Genomic DNA, 17,614 nt, shown 5'->3' with positions numbered 1-17,614 from the left:
TGGAAATACATAATCCACGCTGTTCTGAGGGCCGGCGATCAACTTGGGTCTCTTCAGTTGGCTTGACGGAAAAGTATAATGAGGAAACTTATTTCACACTAGAAATTAATACAGCGTCACTTTGAACAAGAACATTTAATTTACAATTAAATGCAACAACAAACCTTCAAACAAAACCATCAAACGTGTGTGGTAGTGGCCTTATTCTTGGGGTTCTGGACGGCCGTGGATCCACTGGCACTGGTCTGCCTTGGTGCTTCAGCCACCATGGCAGCGACTCTTGGTCTGTAGGGGAGGCGCTATCGTTGCTGCATCTGTGGAGTCACCAGTGCTGGGTCCAAGCACCAGGGCAGACCAGTGCCAGTCGAGATCCAGGGCCCTCCAGAACCCCAAGAATAAGGCGACTATGTGTGCAGTGCACCACCAAGAGAAAGAAGGCCACTAGCGCCTGCTGCAAGTGTAGAAGGCACATTTGCAGATACCACACACATACACTCCTGTTAATATAACTGAACACACACACACACGTTTAAAGGTTTTCTTTTTGTTTTGTTGAAAAATAAACATGTTCTTGTTCAAAGTTATGTGTATTCATTTCTAGTGTGAAATTAGGGCTGACCTTCGAAGCTTTTTTTGGCAATCGAAGCTTCGGGGCCGAGCTTTGATTTTAATTCGAAGCTTCGGGGAAAAAAGGAAAAGATTTTTTATTATTATTTTTTTAATCTTGTGTTGTGGGACTTGTACAGCACTTTGGTAAACTTTGTTGTTTTTAAATGTGCTCTATAAATAAAGTGGATTGGATTAATTAATTAAGTAGCCCCTTTCGAGCCAACAAGGTTTCACTCGGCTGCGCTGCCTGGGTGCAGTGGGGCTGCTCTCACAGCCAACATGACATTATGTTGCAATCTTTGTCTATCAAGCAAACAATTATATTATATTTAATTTATAATTATATCAGACAATGCACCTACAAAAGCAGATGATTACAATTAAATTAGCCAACTTGGTAACACATTAGTCATAGCAGCATAGGCATAGCCTTATTAATGTTTTGTGTGGCGTCGCAGTCGTGTACAACGATACTTTTTTGTTTGTTTTTTTATTATTTTTTAAACATAACATACAATTAGATATACAAGCATTAATTAACAGTACACATCCAATGAAATCACCATTTAAAAAAATGTAGCATACGAGATATACACCTAATACTTGCTATCTAATACCCTACATACATATGCGCTCGCTCGCTCCCCCCCCCCCCCCCCGGACCCCCACTTGGATAATCCATCCATTATCATTCACTCCTAACTAGGCACTACTATTCATATGCTAGATTTTATTCTCTCCACCACTTCTAACCACATTGCAATTTTGGTTTCACTGACACCTAGAGTTCTTGCTGTAGATATTTCTAGATAAATCACGTTGAGATATGTAAGAACCCAAACCTCCGACTATTGTTAGGAACATTACTTCCACTCGAACATTCTGGAACATTTGTGATGATGTCATAGCCGAACATTCTAGAACATCGAACATTCTGGAACATTTGTGGTCATGTCATAGCCGAACGTTCTAGAACATGGGTGATGTCACCGTATGATGTCATGACCAATGTTCTAGAACAGTTGTGTATGTATATATGTATTCAGCAATTCTCTCGGAGTCCGTCAGTTGACTGCAAGCAACGTAGCAGTAGCATGTTGTATTTCTGTGCTTAATAAATGCTATTCGCTCTGCCTCGAGCCACCGTCTCCGACTCATCTCTCGCCACTACACAATTTGTAACACAAAAAGAGACATGTATAATGTTTAATATAAAAAAGAAAATTGATCCACTTTTTCTCCCATTTTCAATTTTTCTCCCATCCCAATTTTTCGTATCATCCAATTCAACCCTCCCCTGTTTCGAACGCTGTTTCTTGCCTCCCACAAGCCGGCTGCAATGTGGACTAAGTCATACATAGCACGAGTCCCCTCCGATATTCGAGGTAACAGCAGTCGCATCTTTTCACCTGCGCGGCGTGATCTTTCAGCGTCAGGGGTCTGCGCTTTGGAGGGGCGCCGCCCCCATCACTTCCTGATTCTACTGCGCAGGCGCACCAACCGACCTGTAGGAGTCGCTGTCCACAATGCCCGATCCTCACCCATCAGTTTCCCACCCCCTAATACTGCCAATGTGTATTAGTACGGACGACCAGCTAAACTGAAAGCAATGTGGAGCGCTGGGCTCGAACAGGGAGGCGAACCTGTTCGAGCCCAGTCTCCAGTATTCGTGGTGAGCGCCTTGCCCACTGCACCACGTAGCCGCCCCATGTTTAATATTTAATTTATACATTTTATTTATTTTATTTGTTGTGCTATGCCTAAAATAATAGTCGAGCATAGGGCTAAAACATTTTCTTAAACAATAATATAATTTTTTGTTATATGAAAGAATGTTATTTGTCTGATTGATTGAAAACTTTTAACAGATTGCAGAATGGGTACAGTACACTCAATACAACAACTGCTAAGACTGGAGGATGAAGACCAGAAAAAGACTTTCGGCTTGTTTACATAAGGGTCCTCCATTTTCAATTCATCAAAACATTTAGAGACATACAAATATACAGTACTATGAGAGAGGGATAATAATAAAAATAGAAAACTTTTTGATTATTTTTTTTGAAAATGATTATTATTATAAAAAAAAAAAAAAAAAAAAAAATGCCAGGGCACCAAAAATATCGGTATCGGCCGATTCTGTTATTTTAACAATCGGTATCGGCTGCACATTTTCATATCGGTCCACCCCTAGTTAACCCTTTCACTGCCACACTACAGATGGTTAGCACAATACACATCTCACTACATCCTGCACATGTATAATCACGGGAGGGGGGGGTCTGGTCTTTTGTGTGTAACCTGGACTCGCAATGGATAGGTTTGTTGTAAGAAGCGGTGCCGGTCGGCCGCAATGGAATGGGCTCTGCGCATAACCAGCTGCTAGACCACCATGACGCAGCAGGCCTCCCACTGTCTGAGCAGGAGGCGGCAGCAGCGCTCATTGGTCTTTCGTGTGACGAGCTACTGAAAGCCAAGTTCACTGGACAGGCCTTCGCAAAGTTCTGGATATCAGTCCGGAACGAGTACTCAGTGTTGTGTAATGCTGCGCTGAGAAAGCTTGTCCCCTTTGCATCAACATACCTCTGTGAGGCCGGATTTTCGCCACTGACATTAATAAAAAGTAAATACAGATCTCGCCTCAAGAGTAGAAGTGGATCTCCGCCAAAGCACATGTGAACGCATACATTTCAGGCAACATATTTTGGCTAAATATGCCTCGTTTTATAAATGTGTATACAGAAACAATTCAGTTGCTTTTGTTGATAATATTCATTAATTGCATTGATAACCGTGCTGTAATTTCGTTTTCTAATAAATATGCATTATCAAGTTCAACAATGTGTGCTTTTATTTTGATATTCCTTATTTCCACGTTGAATTTACGCGATACATTAAGTGTGGGGTCGCCAAAAAAATTAATAAAATGGTTGTAGTACAAATAAGTTTGAGAACCCCTGATGTAGACCATTGCACTTCCGCGTTACCTTGAGCTCATGGGAGAGAGCGGGGGGAGAAAATGAATGAATGTGGATGAGAACCTTGACATTAAGTGGTTGTAACTACGGCTGTGGGGGTGCTGGAGACATGATCCAATAGACTTGTATACGCCTGAGTCTCCTGAACACGGAGATACCAATCCCAAGTCGATCAGCAATTTCTCTGCTGAGCTATAGTCACTTTTTCGCACATACTCCCCAACTCTGTATGCGCAGATTGATAAACCTAGATCTCTGGACAATCCAGAGAGACTCCGCGGGCAATCTGTGCATGCAGAGTTGTGTAGCATTTTCTCCCCATGATTTCAGAATACCGGAAGTGATGCAGTGGTCTATTGATGTCTGCATTGGCTTCTGTGTTATCAAGGGGACTTGAACTATACAGTACCTTTTTACTTTTATGAGTAACTTTGGCATAGTTACTCATGGTCTCTAGCTAACACTAACACTGGCATTTAAAGGGTTAAAGTTCTAAAATGAATTAAATATTTGGTGGTTATGATCATGACTGAAGTTGAATAAAATATTTATGAAGAAATAAAGTGGACATTTATTTCAACATAGAATCATTTTATGTCGTTTTTGAAGAGAACCATTTGGTCCCTTTTCAGAAGAGTAACTTTTAATTCTACAGGGGGCATGAAAGTAGAGTTTTAAAAAAATGGCGTGGGGGTGAACTGCTGCTCATAAATAAAAACTGCTCATTAATAAATAATGTGGCCAATAAGTTATTAAAACATCTCTAATGGAATTCTAAATATTGTACATATTCTTTCTTGTTATTTTATATTTCTACATAGACTTAAAGATATGAAACTATTCAAATTGTTTCTTATTAGAATATTAAGTGACTGGTAAACCTTTTGTGATCACCCTTTTTTTTATATATTTTTTTAATATTATTTTTTTCTTTTCGTTTTATCGCTTTATTACTACTGGGCAGTCCAGTAGGGAGAGACAGAGGAGAAATGGGAGACAGAGTGGGGGGAAGACATTCGGGAAATAACGACGGGTTCGAACCCGGATTGCCCGTGTCGCGGCTGAGCGCGCTATGTGGTTCGCCACTGGGGCGCCCGTGATCACCTTTTCTAACCTAGTGGGTCATCACTTTCTTATTATTATTTGTTTTATTGTATTTATCTATCCAAGACCATCTACTAGTCTTACTCATAGTAGGTTTTCTTAATGTTTTACCCCAACTATGGATGTGATTCCAATCATCAAAGTTGGTTGAAGCAGTTTGTTTAGTGATACATGCTGTTTTTCTTTTCCTTTCATCAGATGCTGCCACTTTAGAAGACTTGAAGCATGGTGAAGACTCCAGCTCACAACCCTGCCAACCTGTTACTGAGTCGGACGCAGCGCAGAAGCCCATAAACAAAGTGATGGAGGAAGAGAGAGACGGCCCGGCGGAGCAGGCGAGGGGCGGAGCTCAGCCCGGGCAGGAGGGAAGTCAACCACCCAAGCAGCAGAACGCAGCAGCCAATGTAGAAACCCAAGACGCGAATGAAAGGCGAACGGATACAAACGCAGCCGCGGTGGAGAATAACGCGCGGCCGTTCAAATGCAACGCCTGCCTGGAGAACTTCCCCACCAAGACGGCTCTGAGCGTCCACTACACCTCGGCTTCCCACGTTCAGAGGATGACGACAGGCTCCTCGAAACAACCGGGGGGGGACGGTGCTCCGTCGGTTCCCGTCTTGTCCCGGCCGTACATATCCAACAAGCCCTACCAGTGTGCCACGTGTCGCGTTTCCTACAACCACGCCATCACCCTCGAGAGCCATATGAAGTCTGTGTTGCACCAGACCCGCAGCAGGAACGCAGGCAACGCCACCAGCAGCGCCGCCGCCGGAGCTTCTGGGGCCAGCGGCAACGGTCTTCCTCTGCACACGGCGGCCGTCACGACGGTCGCCGCCACCAACTGTGCTGCCCCTGGAAACCTGCTGCTGACCGCCAAAGACTTGGAGCACATCCAAGCGTCGGCGGCGGTGGTCCCCTCCCTGCTCTCCTCCCCCGTGGCTTCGGCTCAGGCCGTCTCCGCCTTCCTCACCCTGCTCACGGCCGGCCCCAACTCCCTCTCGCACGCCCTCCTCCCCTCGGTGTTCGCGGCTGGCGCGGCTCCCGGCGCCGCCGTCTCCCAGCTGCTGCCTCAGCCGCACATGCTCATGCCCTTGATACTGAACGGCCTGCAGGCTCAGAACCAGCAGCGCCCAGACGGGCAGCCCACACAGCTCATGCCCCACTGTGTGCCCTTGCTGGGTCTCAACGCGGCCCAGCAAGCCCTCCTGGCCCAAAGACTCTGCAGCTTACAGAACCAGTGGCCTGCCGTGGGACTCCAGGCCACCGCACACGCCCCCCGCCTGGAGGAGCGAAAAGAGGGAGCTATGGGTGCGGAGGAGCAGGTGAAGCGGGAGGAAAGTGACACGGTTCAGGGGAAGAGCTCGGTCAAGAGGGAAGTCACGGACAGCTGGACTGCAGAAAGTTGTGAAACGGAGCGAGAGGAGGACGGTAAGGGGTTTGCACAGGGTCTTAAAACGGAAACTAAAACGTTAAAGGTGGCGAAAGTTGGAGACGCCGGGAAGGCGGATGGCGATAGCACAACAGATCAACTGGGTCTGGATGGAGTCGACAAGGCGGCTAGCCTGAACCTCTCCCCCCTAGCCGCAGACAAAAGCTTCCGCAATAACAACCTCTCGCCCTCTGCGTCCGTGCCCAGTAACTGCAGCCTCAGTCCCGTCAATCTGAACCTCACACTCAGCCCAGACTCTACCCCACAGAAATCACAGGCGGGCACAAGCCCGTGTGGCTCACTGGGCACCCCGAGGTCCCCCCCCCCGAGGTCCAGTTCCTACAAACGCGCCTTAATTTCCCCCGAGCGCCGCCGGACCAGGGTGCGGCACGTTTCTCCCGGCCCGCCTGTGCTTTCCGATTTTCAGTCGGAGGTCCTCTGGGCTTTCTTTGAGTCCCGCAGTGAGGCCGACGCGGCGAGTCCTCCCCGTGAGGACTGCGAGGCGCTGGGCAGGGAGGTGGGGCTCCACAAGGACGCGGTGCGCAGGTGGCTGAGCCACGCGCGACTCACCAAAGAGAGACAGAGAGCCCTGGGGCTGGAACACAGGCACATGGCAGGAGACACCCGGCACACCAGAGTGGATAATGACTATGACGAGGAGGAAAGCTCCCTGATGATAGTGGAGGAGGAGGAGGACGAGGAGGACGATGATGATGAGGAGGAGGAGGAGGAGCAGGAGGAGGAGGAGGAGGACGCAGAGGCCTCCAGTAGTCAGGCCATGGATTTATCTAGCAGCAGATGGAAGAAGAGAGAGAGGGAGGTGGGAAGAGAGAGCCAGGGAGACTCCTGTCTGACGTCCGACTCGGAAAACGAAGAGGTGTACGCCGCCGTCGTTTCTGACGAGGAAAGTCTGAACGGGTCCTTGCGGGAGGCGCCGGACAGCCCGGTGAAAGAGGAGGTGCAGAGGCAGCCGGTGGGCGACAAGGGCCTCGGGGGAGGCAAGGTGCTGCGCTCCACCACGGTGTTCCTCTCCGACGCTGAAGATGAGGACGAGGAGGAAGAGGGCGCGGCAGGCCAGAGAGCAAGGAGACAAAAGAGGAAGAGGGCATATGAGGAGGTGGAGATTAAGAAGGAGAGACAGGACCCTGACGTGGATCTGGAGCTGGAGGCCCAAGGCGATCCACCCAACACACTGGCCCTCCCAATAAACCACCCAGGTCTTCCCAGCGGCATTCTCCACTCCCTCCCTCTTTCTCTGTCCCTCGGAGCGTTCCCCGCTCAGTTCCTGAGTCCATACGTTCTCTCTCTCCCTCCCTCCATGCTCGCGGATGGAAGCAAACTGCCGCCCTATCCCAACCCACCCAACATCACCCGCTTCCCCGACCCACTCTGTGCGCAGAATCTCTCCTCCCACGGCCACGCCTCGCGCTACCTCTCCAACGGCGGCGACTGCGAGTCGGCTTTGGATCTTAGCATGGGGAAAAACAGCCATTCAAAATCGGCTTCTTCCTCCTCCTCCACCTCCTCGTCGTCCCTGTCACTGCAGAAGGGGCGTTTGCTGGACGGGCTTGGTCTGAGGCCCACGTCCAAAGGTCTGATAGTCGTCCAGGTGAAGCCCGAGCCTGGCACCACGACTCCTTCCAACAGCAGCGGCATGTTCAACTGCAACAACATGAACAAGTCTAGTATTTACATGAGGGCAGCGGAGAAGATGAATGCCACGCTACTGGAAAGGGAGAAGGACAAGGACAAGGACCAGAGGAAGAACAAAGGAAAGCGTTACAGAGACATGAGGCGCTCCAGGACCATCATCCGAGCGGAGCAGCTCGACATCCTGTACGGCTGCTACTTCAAAGATCCCAACCCTGGGAAGCACGAGTTTGAACAGATTTCTGAGTGGGTCCACCTCCCGAAGAAAGTGGTCCAGATCTGGTTTCAGAACATGCGAGCGAGGGAACGGAAGGGGGAGGTCCGATTCATCAGTGATGGTACCTTGGCAGCAGTGGGCAAACCTCTTATTAAGTTCACCTGGCCTCTCTCCAAACCCCTTTTCTCTAATAAGCAAAGCACCAATAATACCGGATCCATCACAGCCACCCCGATAGTCCGCACCCTCATAAAGACAGAAAAAGACCCTGTGAAGGAAATGGGTAAACCAGAAGTGGTGAAAAGCCTAAACAAAGTTCCCATCAAGCCCAAGGAGGTTGTCCCATCCACTGCAGTCTCTCTGATGAGCAGCAATGTGTCCGCAGTGCCAAAGATCAAACTAGAGAACTTCACCATGGTCAAAATAGCTCCCAAAATCAACGCCCCTATCCTCCCCGCTCCCCCCAAGGAACCTCTCCCCATTGCCCCCCGCCCGACCCTGAAGCGCAAGCTGGAAGAGGAAAGTGAGGAGGAGAAGACGGACGAGGAGAAAGACGGTGAGAAGGAGGTGACGATGGGGCCAGGAACCATTAACCGCATGGTGCCCAAACTGCCCACCACGCCCATCACGCCCATCAACAACAAGTCTCCCGTCGCTACAGCGGTGTCACAGAAACAAAACGGGCTCAACTACTGGGCCCACAAGCACAAGGGGCCCTTTAAAATCAACACGCTGTCCAGGGAACAGCTGGCTCTTCCTGCACACACGCCTCCTCGCACCATCCCTCCTCCCCCCACCCCTAGCATCGCCCCGGTGAGCCCCAACACCCCTGTCCCCGTAAAAGCGCTGCCCCCCGCTCCGCCCCCTACCACACCAGCCCTGGTCAAATCGATCCACACCGAGAGCAGCTTCCTGCACCACTCGACCAGCCGCAGGCCGCGTACACACCTGTCCTGCCCGCAGCTGTCCATCCTGCAGTCCTGCTACGAGACCTGTGCCCACCCGAACGCCATGGAGTGCGAGGCCATCGGCACGGAGCTGGGGCTGCCGCTGAAGGTGGTGCAGATCTGGTTCCAGAACACCAGAGCCAAGGAGAAACGCTGGAGGCTTCAGCAGGAGAAAGTGGTAAGCCGTGGCTACACGCATTACAGTGAATGTAGGGAAACGGTGATTGTGCACATTCCGTCGGTCGAACTTTCCATAAATGTGTCTCCATAAATCCATTTAGTTAGATCCGGCACCGATTGTATCTTGTGATTATTATCAATTTTCGACGACGACGACAACAACAACTGTTAGCCGTTAGCTATTTCCTGGTTTATTCCAGACATGATGTCGCACGAATGCCAGGCTGATCAGCCAATAGAAAATGTGTTTAGTCGAGTGCTTGCCATAAACGAGTGGATAGATAAAGAGGAACTTTCCAAGGTTCTGATCCCCCAAGGTGCTGATGACTTTCTCTGACTTTCGCTTTCATTAGGCTAATACGTCATTAGTTTGCGTTGCCAAGCTTGTTGATGGGCCTACTCCATTTGAAATTCCATAGCAACGAGACATCTTTAGGAACTATTTTTCTACGCCAAGTTCACTGAAACTGAAATCGATATAAAAGACCCTAGAATTGTCTATTCATCCTATATTTTTCCAGATGGGGCAACCTGCTGTATAAAAGCAATAATACACTCGAAGCCATGGCATGTCATGAATATTGCCACGGCTGTGATGTGACTCGAGCTTTGCTCTCGTGCCTGCAGGCAGTGCAGGCGCATCACAGCCGTGGCAATATTCATGACATACCACGGCTTCTCATGTAGTATTGCTTAAATATTACTTATGGCTATAACATAACATACCTTTCTTCTTGTGGTCAATTAGTACTTACATTTTCTGATGAGACCGTGTTGCGTTAAGAGTTAAGACGCATAGAAACGGCAGCAGTAGTTGGACATTTCAGACACATGGCACAATGTGTCATTGTGTTGATTTGGGAAACTAGTTTTTTTTTTGTGGGCCACCATACACCTAGTAGAAAGCACTGATGTTTTATTAGTTTCCCACATAATCACTTGTGTGCACTAATAAGACGTGATAAAATATAATTTAAACCTTAATTGTAAATCAAGTACGTTTTTGTTTTACCTAAATCCCTCACCCCATCTCTTTTATAATTATTTTTTTATTAGGGTATAACTTTAGAGTTCACATTTTCTAAACATTTTATACACAAAATGCCAGAAATCACATCAGTATCTCATCCATGCCTACAGTGTGGCAGCATCTTTGCCTTTCAATATAGGTTGGAACAAGTACTTGTTTTATGATTGTGTGAATTGATTTTTGTGGCTTAAAGTATTTGTTTCGCCAATGTGCCCATTAATCACATTGTTTAGTTAACCAAAGATGTCATCTCACTTAACCACACTGGAGCCATACCAAATGAGACCAATGGCAATATTTTCTATAATTTTTCTTTTGTGGCGGCTCACCACAATATAATACAGGCTTCCTAACCCTTGAATTGATGTTCCCAAACACACAATAGCACACCGCACTTCTGGCATTGTAATTAGTCTTTTCCTCTGCGTCTTACCCACCGGAGCCTGCATCACAAATAACCTCACAACACAATAGAAATATGTGGAAATAAAGAATGTTTATTATTTTATTTTTTTAAAGAAGATCTAGCGATGACGAGACTACTGCTCTAAAGTTTAACCTGTGACCCTTCTGGTCACAAGACTACTGCTCTAAAGTTTAACCTGTGACCCTTCTGGTCACAAGACTACTACTGACGAGGAAGTGACTACCTGTGTGTCTGGACAATAAGCGAGGGGGGAAAACACGAGCGACGGCAACTTGCAAAGTTAAGCGGGCTAAAGAGAAGCGTTTATTTTGAAAAAATAACCCAAGTCAGTCGAAAAACGGCATGATTGATATGGTTGATGTGATGGCGAAGGATGTTGGCAATTAAATGATGCACCTGTGATTGTGAACCTTCTGGTCACAAGACTACTGCTCTAAAGTTTAACCTGTGAACCTTCTTGTCACAAGACTACTGCTCTAAAGTTTAACCTGTGAACCTTCTTGTCACAAGACTACGGCTCTAAAGTTTAACCTGTGAACCATTGTGTGTTCTGTATAGGCCAGTTTGATTTAATGTGCATCAGTGCATGTCTAGCAAATAATGAGTTTATTGTGTTATATGTCTGCCCAATTGAAATGCATAGCCTATACATAGCTTTTGTTTTGATGGTGTGTTTAACTCTTTAACTCTTGACTCTCTTCTATGCCCCTTATTCTGTCCATCCGTCTCAATGTCTTTCCTTCTCTCATCGGTCTCCCTGCTATCTTGCTCTCTCCGTTTCCATGCTCTCTCCCCCCCTCTCTCTCTCGCTCTCTGTGTCTCCATGCTCTCCCTCCCTGCTCCCTTCTCTCTTGTCTCAATACTCTTTCTCTGCTCCCTTCTCTCTCTCCCTCCCTGCTCCCTCTCTCTCTGTCTCCATGCTCTCCCTTCTCTCTGTCCATGATCTCTTTCTCTCTCCCTGCTCAATTATCTCCGTCTCCCTGCTCCCTTCTCTCCGTCTCCCTGCTCCCTTCTCTTTGTCTCCCTGCTCCCTTCTCTCTGTCTCCCTGCTCCCTTCGCTCTGTCTCCATGCTCTCTCCCTGCTCCCTTCTCTGTCTCCCTGCTCCCTTCTCTGTCTCCCTGCTCCCTTCTCCGTCTCCCTGCTCCCTTCGCTCTGTCTCCATGCTCTCTCCCTGCTCCCTTCTCTGTCTCCATGCTCTCTGCTCCCTTCTCTCTGTCTCCCTTCTCTTGTCTCCATGCTCTTTCTCTGCTCCCTTCTCTCTGTCTCCCTGCTCTCTCCCTGATCCCTTCTGTCTCCCTGCTCCCTTCTCTCTTGTCTCCATGCTCTCTCTCTGTCTCCGTCGCCATGCTGTCTCCCTGCTCCCTTCTATCTCTCCTTGCTCTCTCCCTGCTCCCTTCTCTCTCCCTGCTCCCTTCTATCTCTCCTTGCTCTCTCCCTGCTCCCTTCTATCTCTCCTTGCTCTCTCCCTGCTCCCTTCTCGCTCCCTTCTCTCTCTCCCTGCTCCCTTCGCTCTCTCCCTGCTCCCTTCTATCTCTCCTTGCTCTCTCCCTGCTCCCTTCTCCCTCTCCCTGCTCTCTTCTATCTCTCCTTGCTCTCTTCCTGCTCCCTGCTCTCTCCCTGCTCCCTTCTCTCTCTCCCTTCGCTCTCTCCCTGCTCCCTTCTATCTCTCCTTGCTCTCTTCCTGCTCCCTGCTCTCTCCCTGCTCCCTTCTCTCTCTCCCTTCGCTCTCTCCCTGCTCCCTTCTCTCTCTCCCTTCGCTCTCTCCCTGCTCCCTTCTATCTCTCCTTGCTCTCTTCCTGCTCCCTGCTCTCTCCCTGCTCCCTTCTCTCTCTCCCTTCGCTCTCTCCCTGCTCCCTTCTATCTCTCCTTGCTCTCTCCCTTCTCTCTCCCTGCTCCCTTCTCTCTCTCCCTGCTCCCTTCTATCTCTCCTTGCTCTCTCCCTGCTCCCTTCTATCTCTCCTTGCTCTCTCCCTGCTCCCTTCTCTCTCCCTGCTCCCTTCTCTCTCTCCCTGCTCCCTTCTATCTCTCCTTGCTCTCTCCCTGCTCCCTTCTCTCTCTCCCTGCTCCCTTCTCTCTCTCCCTGCTCCCTTCGCTCTCTCCCTGCTCCCTTCTCTCTCTCCCTGCTCTCTCCCTGCTCCCTTCTCTCTCTCCCTGCTCTCTCCCTGCTCCCTTCTCTCTCTCCCTGCTCCCTTCTCTCTCTCCCTGCTCTCTCCCTGCTCCCTTCTCTCTCTCCCTGCTCCCTTCTCTCTCTCCCTGCTCTCTCCCTGCTCCCTTCTCTCTCTCCCTGCTCTCTCCCTGCTCCCTTCTCTCTCTCCTTTCCCAGCCTCCTCTGTCTGGTGAGAAGGTGGACATGAGCTCAGGCAGCTACCTGCAGTACAGCGCTCTTAGAGCCAACCGTCCCATCTTGCCCAAACCGGTCCAGCTGACGGTCATCGAACCCAACGCCCCTCCCGCGGCGGGCCAGCCGGCCAAGGAGCTCCTGACGGGCCGGTGCAAGGCCTGCAACGTCACGTTCGAGTCCCGGGCCGCGGCCAGGGCCCACGTCTTCTCCCCGCGCCACCTGGCCACTCTGAGAACCACTAACTTTGGCCAGCCTGCGACGCTGGTCAACAAGAACGGAAACGGTAGCAGTGGAGCCGGTGCCGTTTCACAGGTCACTCCTAGTTCTGGTGGGGAGGCGGTCGCCGTCGCGTCGCTCCCACCGCCACCGTCGACCACGGCCACCAGTACCAGCTAAAGCTCGGGGTCAGACTGGGTCTGGAACTGACTCTTTCTGGACCCGTTTGGGGCTCCACCAGATTTTAATAAACATGAAATTTGAGCACTAATCCTCAAAAGCTATTATTTAGTTTTTGACGGGGCTCTCTCCCTGCACCCGCTATTCCCTTGTTCCCTCTCACTGACTGGGAGTGTCTCTCGCCCGTCTGACATTACCTGTAGAGTTCACTTGGATCTAAACTGACATTTTGCCACATTCACGTTTCATGAACCTGTCCCTGAGATGAACCTGCCCCCCCCCCCCCCCCCACCACCAATCCCCTAATATTTTGGTCCTAGGCCTGTGGTTCTATATTACCTTCCTCACCTGATCACCATCTCCTTTCTGAAAGTTACTCAGCTCGCCATGCTTGTGTACTATCCTACAACCCTGACGACTAATGCAAAATGTATGATTCTTCTCTTTGGAAGTGGCCGTTTGACATATTCAGGACAACGTCAAATCTTTGCATCAATATCTCCCCATTTGCTCCCGTGAAGATAATTGCTCCTTATATCCAGTTTCTCTTTTATTGCGAGGATTGCTTGGATTCAATACAATTGGACTGAACCGTTGGGAGAGGGCGGAGAAACTGTTATTGACTGTAATCACCGTTTTAATTTGGTAGAGGATTGAGAGTGGTCTGAACGAGCAGCGTATGTTGTCTATTCACTTGGGATTTCAAAAGGTACTCCTTAATGAGAATAGGGCTGTCGCTATTATCCCCATCTCTGTGTTTATCTTCACTGTTTTCATGACAATCCAAATAGACGGGGACGGAAAGCAAGGCGGATTATGGTGGACTCTTAGCATACAGCACTTTGACACATTTTACATAGAATGGAAGCATTCTAATGCAGTGTCTGACTTGTTACGAAAAGACACAAGGTGCGTGTCGGATGTCTTAAAGGTGGTATTTGTACGATTTTAAGTTGTTTGGAATGAGGACCGTGTACACCAAACCACATACACCCCCCCCAATACACCAACCATTTAGACTCTCCAATTAAATTACATTCTTGCATCATACCAGCACAAACTGGTACCTAATTCCTTAAGATCTCTATTTTCCAATGATATCTCTTATCTTTAGCATTGAGCCCGCTACATTACAAGCTCCCAAAGACTGAAGTCAGCCGGTTTTATATTAAAGATCTCCACACGTGTTTTTAACACTTTAAAAATGTTATATATTGAATAGCAATTTGTTTGGTATGGGTTTTCCCCCAAAGATATTGAATAAACGACCCTACACCTTTGCCCTCGTTGAAAGGCAAGGATGTGTATATATACCCTGGCCCTCGTTCCCCTCCTCACGTCTTCCCCTGAGCCGGTCAACTTGATCTTTTCCCACCTAAACGCTTCGCCAAAGATTAGTTTCACCCTAACGCTTCTTGGCTTACACAATCTTATATTTATAGCTTAAGCAATTTATTGTTTTCATGCATGGATCACTAGATGTATCAACTTATAATACAAGTTTCACGTTAGCAGTTCACGTTAGCGGTTAGCATTTCCTGGGTGATGGTGTGGCCAGCTGGGCGATGGTCGACCGTGATGGGCTCACAGGAATAGCTGCGCCACACAGGTGGCTCAGATTTTGAGGAAGTACAGAGAAGCCCCCCCTCCCCTCTTTTGCTGGCCCATTGAAACCATAATGATGAAACGGTGATAGGGCCAGCATCACTGTCTTTGTGAGTTTGTGGCAGGCTGTATTTTAAAGCCAGAATGAAGATGGAGGGAATATAATGGGAAACTGGATATCTTGAAGCTTGTGGGTACCAGCCGTTCATGCTACTGTAGCTTATCGGATTTATTTTTCTTTCTTTGCCTATTCCACATTATTTGTATGTGGTTTAGTGTTCGGTCCTCATTCTAAACTATTTACAAATGGCACCTTTTTTATTAATGTTAAGCCACATCAATTTAATATAATTTGAATTTTTTATTTTATTTTTTCATCTTCACCCACAGTCTATTGACAAGGTGCGTTGGGTGTGATCTTACAGTTGAGTGAGAAGCAGGCGTGAATATATCAAAACGGCTCCAAATATATGAACTGCTGGAGGCGGAGTGTGCCAGATAACATGATGACGGCCTTAAAAAGTGTAAACATCTCTCGCCAAATAAATCTAGATTGGGTGCTCCTCATGAAATGTATGGAAATGTACTATTTGAATCCCATGTCCGGTAAGGAGTCTGTTCTGTTCCAAGTCCTGCCCATTATCATACGGTTGTGTTTTTCTTTTGTCATGAATTCTTGTGTGTGTGAAGCGGAAGAAATTACTTTGCTCTTCTTGTTTTTATTGATTAATATCTACACAGATCTAAGTCATTTACAAGCAAATAATATAACCCAGGATCACTTCCTGGCTTTTAGTGAAACTCAGCCATCTGGAGATGTTATGGGTGTAGGGTTTGGGGGGGGGGGGGGGGGGTCTTTGTTTTTATTTTCATTTTCCTTTTTGTTTTTGGTTCAGTTTTGTCTTGAAACATAATTGCTAATTCTGGTCTTGTACGTGCTGGGAAACGAGATGCAACATGTCTGGAAACCATGACGAGGGAGGGAGAGGGCGTCTTGACTTTCCAGTAGCCTTATGTGACTATGGGTACTCTAGACTAGGAAGCAAAATTGGGAAATATAAAATGCTTGGACTGAGAGCTAATAAGAAGGTGCTGTTTTTTTGAAGGACGCAAGAAATACTAAAGACGTTTTTCTCCTTCAGTTTTTAAGTTGTATATTATTGTTATTAATGTTACTATCGATAGTTTTAACAACATGCAAAACTAAAAAATTTGAACTTTTTTGTAAAGAAATATATTAAGAAAAAAAAACTGATATTCCAAAGTTTATCCTCCCTTTTTGCTTTCTGTCATTTGAAAAAAAACCAAAAAGCAATCTTGAGGTCGACAGAGAGCGGGAGAGGTGTTCCTAAATGCAAACGGACATCCCACGGCTTGGCACGAGTCGGGCCACCGTTTCTACACAAGCTACTAATAGAACTGTATTTTAGAGCAACACATTTCAGCCGCCACAACGCAGCATTCACTTGGTTTTAAAATAAATAAATAAAATGTTTTTTTTTCTCAAATGTCCCCTTGTTAGTACTATCGGATGAACAGGTGTGGCACTCTGTCTTGTTTTAAGTTGTGAGCTCTCAATGTGAGTAAAATGCAATGAACGACTTGCATTTCCTCACGGCCTGTAATGATCCCATACCTAATATAAAACATCTACGTGTTTGTTTGAATAATTCTAGATGTTCAATGTAGATAAGGAACTGTCCAATGTTCTTTCAACCATCTCAGCCAGTGCAATTTGATGTCGTCATGTCGCATTACCCTTACTTTGAGAGATCATAATTAACACTAAAAAAAAAAAGTTTTAAAATGTCTGATTTACATTTTAAAAGTTAATTGAGGTGGAATTTCCTTTTAGGTAGCACCTCTGCTACCAGTTGTTCGCACCCCTACACCCTGATAAGTTGCGATCACTAATAACGTTGGTGTGGGGGGAAGAACCCACTGGCCATCAGTCAAATGTCTGTTAAGTATTCTTTCTCCCTGTGGCAGGTCATCACAGGCCCCATTCTAAAACCTGTTGGGACAACAATAATGAAAATGACTAGTGAATTATGGGATTTACTAGCCACTGTGACTGGTGGACCAAAAGAAACGTAAGTTTCATGCTCTGAAGATGTAGCTTGTGTTTAAACGCAAGGACTGCTTGCCTCAAGACTGGGATCTCACATTCACACATGCACACGCACACATACACATACGGTGTTGCACTGTCCAGGCTAGATAGGTTTTTATGGAGATCTGCTTTTTATTCTAATAATTTTTCATTGTCACTTTGATTATCACCTATAACTGTTCTACTTTACTCTATTATCATTACTACTCATCACTGTTTTGATTATTATTGATCCATGTTTTTTTTTATGCCACCTCTTTGCTCAAAAAGAGTATGCTATTGGTATGAATATTGAACAATGGTGGCAGTGTTGTTATGAGTTGTTAGGATTTTGATTAAGCTTTTTTTTCTCACTTGTACCTGCCTTTTTGTGTTGATCTCCATTCTGTTTCTTTGATATACAGAAAAAGAAATAAAATCAATTGAACATCCAAGCTTACCTGTGTACAGTGTTGGGGAGTAGTTTCACTACATGTAATTAAACTAGTAGTTTAAAGGAACACACCAACATTATGGGATAATGCACTTACCGTCTTCTCCAGAGTCTGACAAGAAGATGGATACCAATTTCCTCTGTGCATTCAGTA

General features: G+C 47.2%; 1 protein-coding gene across 2 annotated transcripts in view; it reads left to right on the top strand.

Annotated features, from left to right (window-relative positions):
- The window catches only part of zfhx2 (zinc finger homeobox 2), a 32,427-nt gene extending 16,668 nt beyond the window's left edge, over positions 1 to 15,759 (top strand). For both annotated transcript variants that reach the window (XM_084326566.1, XM_084326565.1), the window contains exons 4-5: positions 4,890 to 9,112; positions 12,896 to 15,759. In XM_084326566.1, coding sequence (XP_084182692.1) covers positions 4,890 to 9,112; positions 12,896 to 13,309 — 4,637 coding nt within the window. In that variant the 3' untranslated portion in view covers positions 13,310 to 15,759. The remainder of the gene's footprint in view (positions 1 to 4,889; positions 9,113 to 12,895) is intronic.
- Positions 15,760 to 17,614: the final 1,855 nt, after the last annotated feature.

This window comes from Notolepis coatsorum (genome assembly GCF_963971535.1).
Source record: "Notolepis coatsorum genome assembly, chromosome: 12".
In the NCBI taxonomy this organism is placed as follows: domain Eukaryota; kingdom Metazoa; phylum Chordata; class Actinopteri; order Aulopiformes; family Paralepididae; genus Notolepis; species Notolepis coatsorum.
This window is presented reverse-complemented; position numbering and strand designations above follow the sequence as displayed.